The sequence below is a fragment of the Falco peregrinus genome, chromosome 7, assembly GCF_023634155.1.
Source record: "Falco peregrinus isolate bFalPer1 chromosome 7, bFalPer1.pri, whole genome shotgun sequence".
Lineage (NCBI taxonomy): Eukaryota > Metazoa > Chordata > Aves > Falconiformes > Falconidae > Falco > Falco peregrinus.
Genome location: NC_073727.1, coordinates 1,446,282 through 1,458,572, shown reverse-complemented (window position 1 = coordinate 1,458,572; position 12,291 = coordinate 1,446,282). Strand labels below are relative to the sequence as shown.

The 12,291-nt window shown below is 49.1% G+C and overlaps 1 protein-coding gene and 1 long non-coding RNA gene across 14 annotated transcripts in view; one reads left to right on the top strand and one right to left on the bottom strand.

The window, feature by feature from the left end:
* CHGB (chromogranin B) overlaps window positions 1-12,291 on the bottom strand; it is a 112,051-nt gene that overhangs the window by 74,207 nt on the left and 25,553 nt on the right. For 4 of the 13 annotated variants that reach the window (XM_055810057.1, XM_055810066.1, XM_055810055.1 and 1 more), the window contains 2 exons: window positions 1,432-1,493; window positions 632-746 (listed from right to left, as the gene is read on the bottom strand). In XM_055810057.1, coding sequence (XP_055666032.1) covers window positions 632-726 — 95 coding nt within the window. In that variant the 5' untranslated portion in view covers window positions 727-746; window positions 1,432-1,493. Of the gene's footprint in view, window positions 1-631; window positions 747-1,431; window positions 1,494-1,920; window positions 2,146-4,757; window positions 4,777-12,291 lie in introns of those variants that run through there. The other 9 variants (XM_055810067.1, XM_055810059.1, XM_055810064.1 and 6 more) reach the window with 7 other exon arrangements.
* Window positions 2,148-11,884, top strand: LOC129784869 (uncharacterized). The gene is made up of 3 exons (XR_008748055.1): window positions 2,148-2,271; window positions 5,199-5,526; window positions 11,095-11,884. It is a non-coding gene; the product is annotated as an uncharacterized LOC129784869 (long non-coding RNA).

The window sequence follows — 12,291 nt, the reverse complement described above, 5'->3', positions numbered from 1 at the left end:
CTTCCAGGAAAAGCAGAGTGGAAGGTTAAAACCAAAACAAAGTACAAAACCCTCTGCTCCCCAACAGTCACTGCAGGGGGAAGCTCCTCCTCCATTGCTTTTCATGTCCCAAAACACAAATGATCTGTGAGTAAGGAACACAGTGAAGGAGAAACTTTCCTCAAATACTGTTTTCATGATTTCTGCTACTTTTTAAGTACACGGATATTTTAAAGAACAAAAATGCCTATTTCAGTCCTTGGTCTGGAAAAAAACCCCAAAGACCATACCAAAACCCCAACCAAACCTATCCCACCAAGAGCAAATGGGAGATTATAGCAAGAGGAGCTGCTGATGTGGTATCACAGCAGCTTAAGGCTGTCATTGATATGGGCTGCTGTGATCCTGGCCATCTCTGCCAGCTGCCTGTGCTGGCCTCCTTCCTCATATTGCCTTGACAGGGCTAACAACATGTGCAGCCATGTGATGAATCAAATATTCCCTTGGAACAGCTCCCTCTAGTCCTCCTAAGTCAAGTATGTGGCAGTCCTGTTCCCAGAACTGATGGCAAGACTTTTTTGTGAGGATAAGCAAGACATGAGCTCAGCCCTGAGCCTTCAGGCATATGAAAGAGCCACACTTGGTGCCATACCTGGGAACCGCACGGATGCTGAAGCAGTCCCCTTGGACAGAGTCCAGGAGCAAACAGTCTGTTCCTGTTTCAGGATCCTCTCCTTCTTCCTTCATGGTTTGTTAGTCCCAGCCTGCTGGAATGAAACAAACAGGTCACTTACATGCTTCACATCAGCTGATCTGGCTGACGGACGGTGTGACCTTTCAAAGCACATATGCCAATCGTCAACAGTCTGTCATTCATCACATATACTGGTGTTTGTTGGGTCTGGCACAGAGAAAAGCTTTTTTCTAGGAATCTGAAACAGCACATCTAGTAATGCCCTTGAATCTTTTGACAGCAATGAAGACCTCCTGCAAAGGGGTGGGTACACTAGAAATAAACCCAAGATTTTCTTCAGAAGAAGCTGTCAGGTGGGCTGTTTACTCAAAACCTATAAAGGAAAGAAGCCAGTAATAGCTGGCAGCCTTCACTCCCTCTTGTGGACGAGCAGGTATTCCCCCAACAGGTTTATCTAGCCATCCTTTGACGCCAGCACTGATAGCCTGTGCTGTCAAACCTTGACCAGGAAATGTGTGGTAAGGCAGCCCGGCATGTGGAGCAAGCCACAGGCCCACGAAACCCAAATCCTGTTCCCCACCCTCTGCCATTACCTCACTATTTTCAGTGAGCAACCAGGACACATATTTTTGGAAGGAAACCGGATTTTCCTCTGGGTCACCCTTGACCACTGGCACTGCGCTGCTCCCAGGAACCCCCAAACGCCTGCTGGGTGACGTGCAACCACCATGGTGGAGGGTGTTGGGTGTTGGCCTTACCGGCTGCTTTTGTGGGGCTGCTGGAGAGAGGGTTCTCTTCCTCCCGGTCCCGTTTCCCTTTCCTGCAGGCAGAGACAGACATTATTTCAACAACCGCTTGCAAAAGGAAACAGAAAAACCATGGGGCAGCCCCCACAGGCCTGGTGCCAGGCAGGCCCCTCCACAGCCCCGCGCCTCGCCTCATCCCCACTGCCACTTCCTGAGGAGAAAAGCGGCTGCAGCGCCCGGGCCCCCCTCAGGGTCGCCCAGGCCCCCTCAGGCTCGCCCGGGCCCCTCAGGCCCGACCAGGCCCCTCAGGCCCGCCGCCGCGCTGCCGGCCGGGAGACCCGGGCCCCGGGCAGGGCCTTCCCGCGGCGCATCTGCCGGCCCCTGCCGGCGGGGGGCGAGGGGGCGCGGGCGGAGCCGTGCGGGCTACGGGCGGCCGCGGCGGGCCCGGGCCAGGCGCTGCGGGGGCGGGGAGGGGGGCGCGGGCACCGCGCTGGCACGGACCCAGCCATGGCCCCGCCGGCCAGAGCGTCTGCGCGGGCGGCGGGTCCACCCCGGCAGCGGCCGGCAGCCGCGGGGTGTGCGGAGAGACGCGAGGAGGAAAACACAAATACCGGAGGGCCGCGGGATGGCAGAGCTGCCTCTAGCCCGGCTTTCCTCCGGGCGCGTTAACGCCGTGTCACTTCCCCGGGTTCCGAGGGGGGCGCTGTATGGAGCGCCGGGCGCGGCGGCCCCGGCCCAGGGGCCCCGGCCCCGGCCCGAGGCCCGGCGCGGCGGCGGGCACAGGGCTGCGCCGGGTCCGCCGGCTGCAAACCGCATAGTGCGGCTTGGAGGGAAGATAACCCCTGTTCCCAGGTGGGAGGTGAGCAGGTGGGTGGGCTGCAGGCGCACAGAGCTGTGCAGGGCAGGGCAACGCGGGCGGTGTGCGCAGCGGGGTGCCCGCGCCGTCCTGCTGGGCACCGGCCCCGGGGTGTGCCCCTCCACCGCGGCACCGGGCGGCGGGCGCGCTCTGCCTGCAGCCCACCGTGTGCAGGGCATCGCGGCCCGGCCCTCGCTCTGAGCTGCTGGAGGGCACGCGTTCCGTATGCGTGTTCAGGGCGTCTCGTGTTCCGTACACACGTTCAGGGCATCGCACGTTCCATATGCATGTTCAGGGCATTGCGTGTTCCGTACACGCGTTTAGGGCATCACATGTTTTGTGCGCATGTTCAGGGTGTCGGCCGCTCACACGTAGGGCAGGATACACGTGTCTCAGTTCTAATGCAAAGCAGCACTGACCCTCAGAGAGCACTGCTGGTTCTTATGAACTCCACATGCTCCCCCACCGGGGTTTGCCCTCTCTCAGGGGGCTATTTGAGTCAGAGGTCACGGTCTCCCATTCCCACAATTACCTTTATCCTACTTTCAACCAGTTTTCTGTCAGTGGCAACACTTCATTAACTTGTGGCCTCCTCCTGCAGTGAAAACTTCCTCACTCAGAGGCTTCTTTCTGCATAACTTCAGGCAGGGGTGTTCTTTTCCCCATCCATTCTTAGTTTCCCATCCTTCCTGAGGCTGACTTCCTCGATTAGAAGTCCCTGCATTCATCACTTTTAACAACTTTAGAGAGTCCACTTGGCCTAAGCTTTGTGCTCAGATTTGTTTAAAATATAGCTAAGTAACATGGCACCAAGGAGTTTAATGGGCAGCACGATGAAAGCATCACAAATCCTGCTGGGAAGTAGGATACAAACTGCGCTGAATTTGGGGCATACCCATTGCCTAGGCACGTGGCACACATGCTGCAACAGCAGCAGCAGGCACGGTGACAAGGACCCCAGGGCGGCAGCCATGGCACAGACATCCTGACCCTCCTCATAGGGGTGCAGCGAGTGCTCCGGGACACGCCAGAGCTTTCCCAGCAAAGAGAATATAGCGCAGTGCTGCTGCCAAGCATGGCACAGCCAGCCGTGCCGGGGCAGCGGCGGCTGGGGGCAGCCCCTCTCTGTCGGGCGAGCAGCCGGGGAGGAGGGCTGCCGGCCGGCCGCTGGGCAGGCTGCTGCCAGTGGGGAGCTGGCTGCGCTCCCTGGCACGCACGCTGCTGCTGAGACTGGGAGAGAGCTAGTCGTTTTTTCCAAGAGCCTTGGGACTGCAAAAGTACTGGTGGCAAATTATTGTGTTTAGAAGGAAGTCATTAAAAGGAAGAAAATAAATTTGAAGTCCTGTGGAAGCCAAGAGGGCTTCATTTTTCTCCCAGGTGAGCTGGCTCAAGCTGGGAAAGGTTCCCACAGGGAGGGCCTTTGAGTCTGCTTTTCAGGTGCAGCAGCTACGCCTCTGCCTTGCATTTACAGCCTCCCTCAAGCCAGGCCTGGGCTTTTGGGATCACCAAGCATGTGGAGATGCGAACCTGGCTACCTCCTGGGCTGTAACTAATCCCAGACACTGCTCTAGTGCCAGGCTACCTCTTGCCATTCACTGCCTGTCCCCAAGAACTACCCACCCCTCTGGGGAGTGGGATGGCACCTTTTCTACAGGCTGGAAGGCAGCACCACAGCGCTTCATTTCGCTCCAGGGAGTGGGGCTAGGGAATGCAAAACATCAGCAGAATTGCTTTATTTAGCTATGGAAGCACATGCGATATTACAGCGCCCAGAAACCAGTCATCTCTGTGATTTCATCCCACCAGATAATCTGGAGCCTTTCCCATTAGAAAAGCTCCGGCAGTGGGGAATACCACTGGTAGGTACTGCTGGGTCCTGGAAAAGCAACAAGCTCCAGTAAGCAGAATTGACAAGGAAGCCATAGTGCTTATTAACAAACACCTACAGCTTACCAGTTTCTATTTGTCATATTAGGTGGACAACCAGATCTTTGTTTCATTTTCCGCCTCTCCCTCACCAGAAGGGAGAGGTCCTGTGCCTGCCTCATAAAGCCGTGCACTCCCCCAGTCCCCCTGCCACTGTAATCTACATTCTTTACCTTTATTCCTTATGGACTGCATTATCAGCAAAGAGATTACATTTGCCTACATTGTGTAGTGCAAGACTATAAGTGTGTGCTGTGCTCCTTCTTTTTATCAGCATGTTAAAGTTAGCACATGATAAAACTATGCTAGCAGCCATGTCTGAAGTTGGTTAAAGAAGAAGATACACAAGAGCCAGGAAACACAGAATAAAACCCCACACTTGACATTTACCAAAGATCAGACTACTGAGGGTCACACATGGGGAAAAGGAAATACACTTTCTGACTATTGCAGCTCTGTCACAGTGTCAGTTTTCAGAGTGTTGACAGTCTCAAGACCAGAGTCTTAAGCTGTACAATTTCATGTCATTGAAGCTAATGGATATCTGCCAACTTACCATCTTAAAAACGTAACAATAACATGAAGAAAAAAGTCTGTCTTCATAAACAGCAGAACTAGCAAGTTCATGTCTTTTCAGTCCTTTCCCACTGTCACACCACAGGGCAGCAACTCTGTCTACTCACTTCCTCCTTTCACAACAGCTACAAGTGAATTTAGTACATGAAAACAAAGTAACAGCTGAATAGCCTCTGCTCCACAGGAAGTGCCCAGGGCAGAAGAGATGCTGAGGAGACACAAACAAGATTGATTTTCTCACTGTTGATACAAAAAATTTTCTGTTGTTTAATAGAAATTATTAAATCAAAGTTTGTAGTCTGCATACTTTGAGTGTTTTGAGTTCACTCCCCACAATGAACTAGCCCCTTTTCTCAAAACTGAAAGCAAGCAAGAAAATCCATATATTTAAATTATTATTCACATGCATTTCACTTCCTAGCTCTAGAGGCTGTTACTAAAACGGATGGAGGTTCAGGCTGTACTGGATTCCCATTCTGAAGTTCCCCTCAAGCCCTGCAGACAGTGCTTTAGCAGCCTTTGCTCTGGAAAAAACCTCTTGCAGTTACACCAAGAATGAGTGTTTTCAGGCTTCAGGTGAGCCACTGTGAGAAACAGCTCTTCAAACCCATGAGATGAGAAACTGCAACTGGCAACTCATCTCCACTCCTTCCAGACCACTGAGGTTTGCTGGTGGCACTGCAGACAGCAAAGGGTAGAGGAAGGCTGGAAGGAAAGCTCTCTTCTCCCACCCCACCGCCCCACACAAGGTGAGACACCTGGCATTCTCACTTAACTTTTTGCATGATCATCGTCCCTTCAACCTACAGCTGTGTCCTTTGTGTGCACACCATAGTTCAGCATGGAAAGTGCAGCTCATCTGCAGAGGCAAAAGACTTAAAAGCTGCATTATGACAGCAGACACACAAGGAACGTCTCCAGACTCCCTGGTTGAGGTGTGTTATCCATCCTGATTCCTACCAAGGCTGGACCTGGGTTAGCACAATTGAGGGAATACACTTGCTTACTTGGAAAAAAATCCCAAACCATACCTATGCAACCCCCCAAAAAAGCGTTTGGTTGCCCTAAACCTCACTGATTTATTCAGATTTATTAGCTGGTCAGATGAAAGGTATTACTAGTCCTTCCAGACGTGCTGCAGTTAAGTCTCCAGGACCACACAAAAAGACATTGTGCGTTTCATGTTTTGCCACTTCAAAGGCAATCGTTCAAACCAGCAAACCTCCCTCTAAAGGGTCAGTTCCACTTAGGTTGAAATAGCCCTCCTTGTCATTACTATCTCCAGACAGAGGTAACGCGGGGCTAACGCCTTGCAGAGTTTGGACTGAACTATCACAGAGCACTTACCACTGATTCAGGTTCCTGGCTAACATGAAGGTCAACGTATAAGCTGTCCTACTTGTCTTTCTCATGCTTAGTCAAGTAGGCATCTCCAAGTTACCCCAACCCTGTAAGCTCTGCCCTGGTAACTGTGTTTCTCCTCAAGACAGGTTAAGGTTGCGAACAGCCAGCAGTCATCTGCATTACAAAGGGTGGATCAGCCAGGCATCCAAAAAATTCTTGGTTTTCTCCTTCCTGGCTATAAGACAAGTAATGCTTTTTGCTTCCTCTTTCATTAACTAGGAGTTTAAGCCTTTCACTTGCTGCAATCAGCACCCTACGGTACAGGAAGTTTAAAAGACCAAATGTTATTTCTGCTGTACCACATGCCAGTAAATTGCCTTTCGCCCCCACCCCCTCCCATGAAGCTGTTGCTGTGGGTCTGCCAGCAGTATCTGACTTTTTAAGGTGCTACTTCTAAACTTTACATGAAATCATGGTAGCCAGTTCATGTATTAATAACAGGCCTAAGAATTTTGTGATTTCAGGAGGAAGTTTCTCTCCAAAAAGTAGTTTTCTGTTGTAAAGGCTTGAAAATGTGAATGTTGGGGACCAGCAGGAGCCAATTTTTTTTCTTACAGCCCTGTCCAAATCGTGCCTCTCTCCTTTGAGAGCCTTTGCTGGAGTGGGCACAGAATGGCTCCTACCCTTCTGACTGATATTACCTCTCTTCTTTTTTGGGCTACTCCCTTCGCATCTGCTGCTCCTTGATTCCACTTTGAGGTAAAGTTTTTTAGGCTGCTGACACTATTATTTTTGTTCTGTTTAAGCTTTTAGAACAGTGGATGCAGACGTAGGGTTCCGTGGGGCCTCATTTCCTCCCTACAAAGAGCTTTTCTGCATCAATGCTCACTAACCATAAAACAAAAGCATTATATGATGCAAGGATAGACATGAAGCACACTATAACTTAACTCTCATCTTGCACCTAAGCACAACTTGGGTCTGTCTTAACTAGCATTGTATTTCCTTCTTACAGACTTCCCCTCTTGCAAAGTATTTCTATTTAAGCCTCCACACCCATGCTCTTCCCTTGCATTCCTGCTACCCAGTGATTCTGTACATCCTAATTGCTCTGCCTGTGCCTGTGCCACAGCTGCTGCCCGACGGCAATCCTGCACTTTGCAGCTGTGATGAAGGAAGCACATAGGAAGAGCAGAGGCAGCCTCTCTGTGGGGCAAAATAACCCTTTAAGTATTGATTTAGCCTTTGCCGTTTATTCCCTTTCATTCTTATTTCTACCTTATGAAGCAAGTGATCTACAGTCTCTTCAGCTTCTCTGTCACCGTACATACCAGGCAGCAACTGGACTCCTTTATTTCTGGCAGGGACCGTGTGTCCGAGTTCCCAGTTCTTGTACGCCTGGGATCTGGGATGGAAATTGTTACAGCTGCACCTACATATGTCTATACACACATACATATCCACCAAGGATTTGTCATTTTCTCATGCTGTTGGGCCTTCAGGGAATTTCCAAAAGAAGCTTCCAGCCTCGCTTGAAGTAAATACTCCCAGGAGAACAGGAAATAAAGTCTAGCTTCTTGCCTGGATTTTCCATAGCCTGATACAGTATGGAGGTCCAGCAAGAAGTGTCAATTGCAGTATTCATGCACTTCTCTCCACTATAAGTCCTCTAGGGCTTAAGGGCTGAGCCACCTTTACTGACTTTCTATACTGCTAGGGGTCTCTCCCCTGTCTAGTAACAGACTTACTTTTGTTACAGCAATCACATCAGCTCTGAGGTCATTACCTATCCATCAGATTTAATCAGAGTTCAAAAGTAATTTGAGATGAGCACACCCACATTGGCTTTGTATCTTCTAGAAGCCAGGCTCAAAATAAAGAGAAGAGTCATGTCTTTCATCTAGAAGGCTGGCATCCTGCAAGCGGGGTTATGATGAATGGAGTGAAACTGAAGGCCAGAGAGCATGGCATTATCTGCTCCCCAGCAGTTCTCTCCACTGTATTGCTTCAGGGAGCTTCTCAGAATATCATTTTACTTTAACTGAGTTCTCATTCATAAGGCATAGGATTGACAATGGCTTTGGTATTAATTTCACACAACAATTCTAGGAGAGCATCTTTATAACTTAAAATGGAGGCTCCATTCTGAGCCTGTTCAATGTATCCTGATTTGAGGTGACAGCCTTATTACCTGCCCCATATATTATTTTGGAGTAGTTACACTTTTTCCCATAATTTCTTTTTATGAAGTTACGGCTGCTAAACTCTGGCCCTCTGCTAAGGTCCATTCAAGTCATGCCCGCTTCTAGTGCCTGCATTCTGGCAGAGTCACAGCTGAAGGACTAAAGCCCACCAAAAGCCAGGCGTGTACCAGTGCCCCTACATGAAAGGGGCACTGCTGAGCTCTAACTCTCTGCAGATGTGCTGCTGACAGAAAGTGGCAAGAAAGTGCTCTGAGACCTGTTGGCTTCCAGCTTTTCTCCAGTACTCCACCTGGGCAGTACTCTTTCCTGAGCTGTGAAATGCTTACAAAGGCCTGCTGGTTTCCCCAGCAGGCCTAGCAGTTACACCATAAGGAAAGCAAAGACTTCTCTCCATTGCTACCCTTTTGCTTTGGGCTATTCAGCAGTAAAAGAGTGGTTTTGCGCCTTCCTCTTCTGAGCTGTCACCAGAGCAGAAGTGCAAAGGAAATTGTGCCCCAGCCTGGAGATGATGAGGGAAGCAAAGCTAAAGCTGTCAGTGATACATTAATGCAAAAACTCATCTTCCCATCTGTCTGTGACAGCCTCCTTGTAAGTGTTCACATGAGCTACCCTGATCCAGCGTGATCAACGCTGAGAGCATACTATTGTGCAATCAACCTACACGAACACCTCAAAACGAACACCAGGCTATCACACCTCCAGCTTCAATCCTCAGAGCTCCAAAAGCTCCCGCTGCTACTGAAAGATTGAAGCCAACTGTGTTTTTTGTTTGAAGAGATTGGAGCCTTGTTGCTGGCTTTAGGCTAGTATTTCTGGTGTCCTGGTTGCATTTATTCATGGCCTGCAATTACTACAGAGATCCCACCCTGTTATACCTTTTGGAGCAGGAAGAGCGGTGCAGCTCCCAGGGCTGGCACATACCCACGGCTGCCTAGCCTGCTTTTCCACTGCCAGTGCTGACACAGCTTGGGAGAGGATTACAAACGTTTTGGACTTGGGCTGAGGCAGGAGAACCCCACAAGACCTCTGCCCTGCTGGAGCACAATTTCATACACCGTGTTCCTGAGTCAGCTGGCGGATGGCCTTGAATTCCTTTGGTAAAAGCATCAGACTAAGACTGCCTTAGGCTCTGCATCTGAACAGATACAGAAGAGACCCTGCCCTCTGGCCTAAGGCTTATATATTGCCTAAAAGCAAAGGTGCATTGCAGATAGAGCGCTGGTCTTTGTCCTTAGTTTCCAGACGTAAGCTCCTTAACTGCTTTACAGAAGAACTCCCTCCCTTATCTGTTATTTTTAGATTAGCTATTTTTAAGAGATTGCCTGATGCCTACTTACTCGGAGGTTTTTTGATGCTCACCATTTCTTGGTACTGAATGCTCTGTTTTATTTGCATTACATTGCATCAGTTTATATTCTACTGACTGGATTACAGACAGTTTGGCCTAAGCAGGCATGGGAACAGAGAGGTCTCATTAAAAACACCAAATTAATGGGGAAAAAAAAAAAAAAAAGAAAAATCAAAGCTGTAGTGACTCAGTCACTGCCTCACTTTACTCTGGGAACAGAGCCGATTCCCTTGGGTGGAGATGTCTTTTCCAAGGGTGCTGCAATCTGCAAGCTCTGGGCCTCTCAGCACTTTTGAAACCAGGGTGCAGTCGACAAGAATTTGGCACGTACCTGCCTCAGGGCTATGTTAGGCTGACAGACAGGCAGATATTCCTTTTGTATTTTCAACTGTAACTTCAAACTTTCAAATTTTCCCCCTAAAAAACAGGGGAGGGGGGAGCAGGGAGAACCCTTTATTCCTCCACAAAAAATCCAAGTTTGCTGATGGAAATCTACCAACTGCAGTGACGTGCTGGACCAGCAGCACCAGCTCCCAGCACCAGCCCTCTCTTCTCAGCATCACACAAGCCACTCACGACTTTCCCTCCTGTCCCTGCTGTCAGTTTCTGATTGCCCCCAGCTCAGGCAGACAGCCCTATTGGACCCTGCTAGGGGCTCCCTGGCTCTGCACAGTCTTGCCTCTGCATGGGCACCTCTTCCGCACCCCGGCCAAGCTCACGCCAACAAAGGCTTGGATGAAGCACGGCTAACTGCAGTGCCTTGCTCCTCTGCCAGGGGAATCTCTGCACCCCTTCTTTATATAAAAAAGGAAACAGAAGTGTGCCCAGACACGGATACAACTGTGATTTTTAGTAAGGGATCACCTGATCAGGAATGAAAGAGTTTGTCACCCTTTATTTGCCCCAGGAGGGAATCTCAAGTCCTCTGTAACATGGGCTTGCATGTTGTTTTTCTGAAGTTTCCATTAGCTGTCACCAAGTCCCTGATCCCAAGACAGCAACAGGCCAAATGTTTGTTAACATGTTTACCACTTTTTTTGTTTCCCAATCTTGGGGGGAAAAAATATCAGAGCCTGAGCACAGCCTGAAACCTGAGCAGCCTGAGCTGGCTGTGGCTCTGCTTTGATCAGGCCTCCAAAACCAAGGAAGGACAGGCAGCTCTGGGACCTGGCAAGCCGCAGCGTCTCTCCAATAACAGAGAGACGGGGGTGTTAGCGTTTAGAGGCATTAGAAACAACTGGGAAGCAGGATATGTCTGCCTGCTACTTGGCTACCTGAGCATATGTGTTTATGACATACTGTCTTGGCTTGTTGTACAAGCCCACAAAACCCTATCAGGCTGTTACTACCAAGTTTTCCTCCTAATGCAGACAACTGTGATGGATCCCAAGCACTCAAATTCACACAGATCTCCTTTCTAGGTGGAGAAGACAGCAGCCCTTTGCTTCTTCTGCACCACAGTTCTGCCAGGAAGTTACGCAGAGACCAAACCACGCTGCCAGTCACTGCGCCATTGCACTGCGATGCTTTCATACCCCAACTCAGAAGATCAAAGTCAAATGTTTCCAAGTCTCATGATGACTGAACTGAGAAGAAATGCTGAATTTTTGGAATGCAGACATTCTGGAGGAAAGTTTGCACTTTTTCAAGTGGCTATTAGAGTCAACGAACTTCTATACATAATTCATACATATATATATTTTCAACCTGACAAAAGTAAGCTTAGCAGCTTCTTGCTAATGATCTCAAAGCAAAACAGTATACGTTGGGGCTTTCAATGCATGATCACAGCATCAATAATAAATCTCTGTAAGAAAAACACTATTCCCCAACTACACCAAAGAGAAGAACAAAAAGGCTTGCTTATAACCCAGAAACTCCAGCTAGTCCTGTTCTGACCCAGGTTACTCAGGGCTCAGCATCAGAGGGCAGGTGCTGCTCATCACAATTTTTGCCGCAAGTCTGAAAGATTCAAGCCAAGAGTTCATTCCAAATAGCAGCACCAGTACAGACAAGCAAGCCATGAGATTTGTAACACGTATTTGAAGACCAACAAGGAACTAGCCAACTAGTAATTTAAGAGACTAAAGTAACTGCATTTAGGCCTCCAAATCACTACTGAAACTTGTATTTAAACAGAGCATAGGTGTTTTCTATTTTTAATGCAAAAAGCAAGGGCTAGAATGGTTTCTATTACACTATCCATTTTTACTTTTGTACTGTGGTTTCTTCTGACTAGAGCTAATGTACCTTTCTTTCTTCATTTATCCTATGGTGGGAAGTACTTGTTTGCTTCCCCAGCTGGAGTTCTGATCCACACACAGCAACTCAAGTCACTTGAAGCTGGGAGAGGTTGTCCAGTTCCTTCTTTGGCCACATGAAAGTCTGTGACTTTATTTCCAGTGTCACAATGTCCACAAAGCAAGCTAGTCCCTCACCCCAGTGTATTAGTGGTTGTGCCTACTACGGCAAAACTGTCATAACCAAACCATGCATGTCTGTAGCTGAGAAGTGCCAAGTAGGTATTTTTACCACCATTTGACCTTTTAAATCAGAAATCAGAGCAATGGTATATTTAACATTTTGGTGGGATCTGTCACTGAGTCTGAAGAATAGCT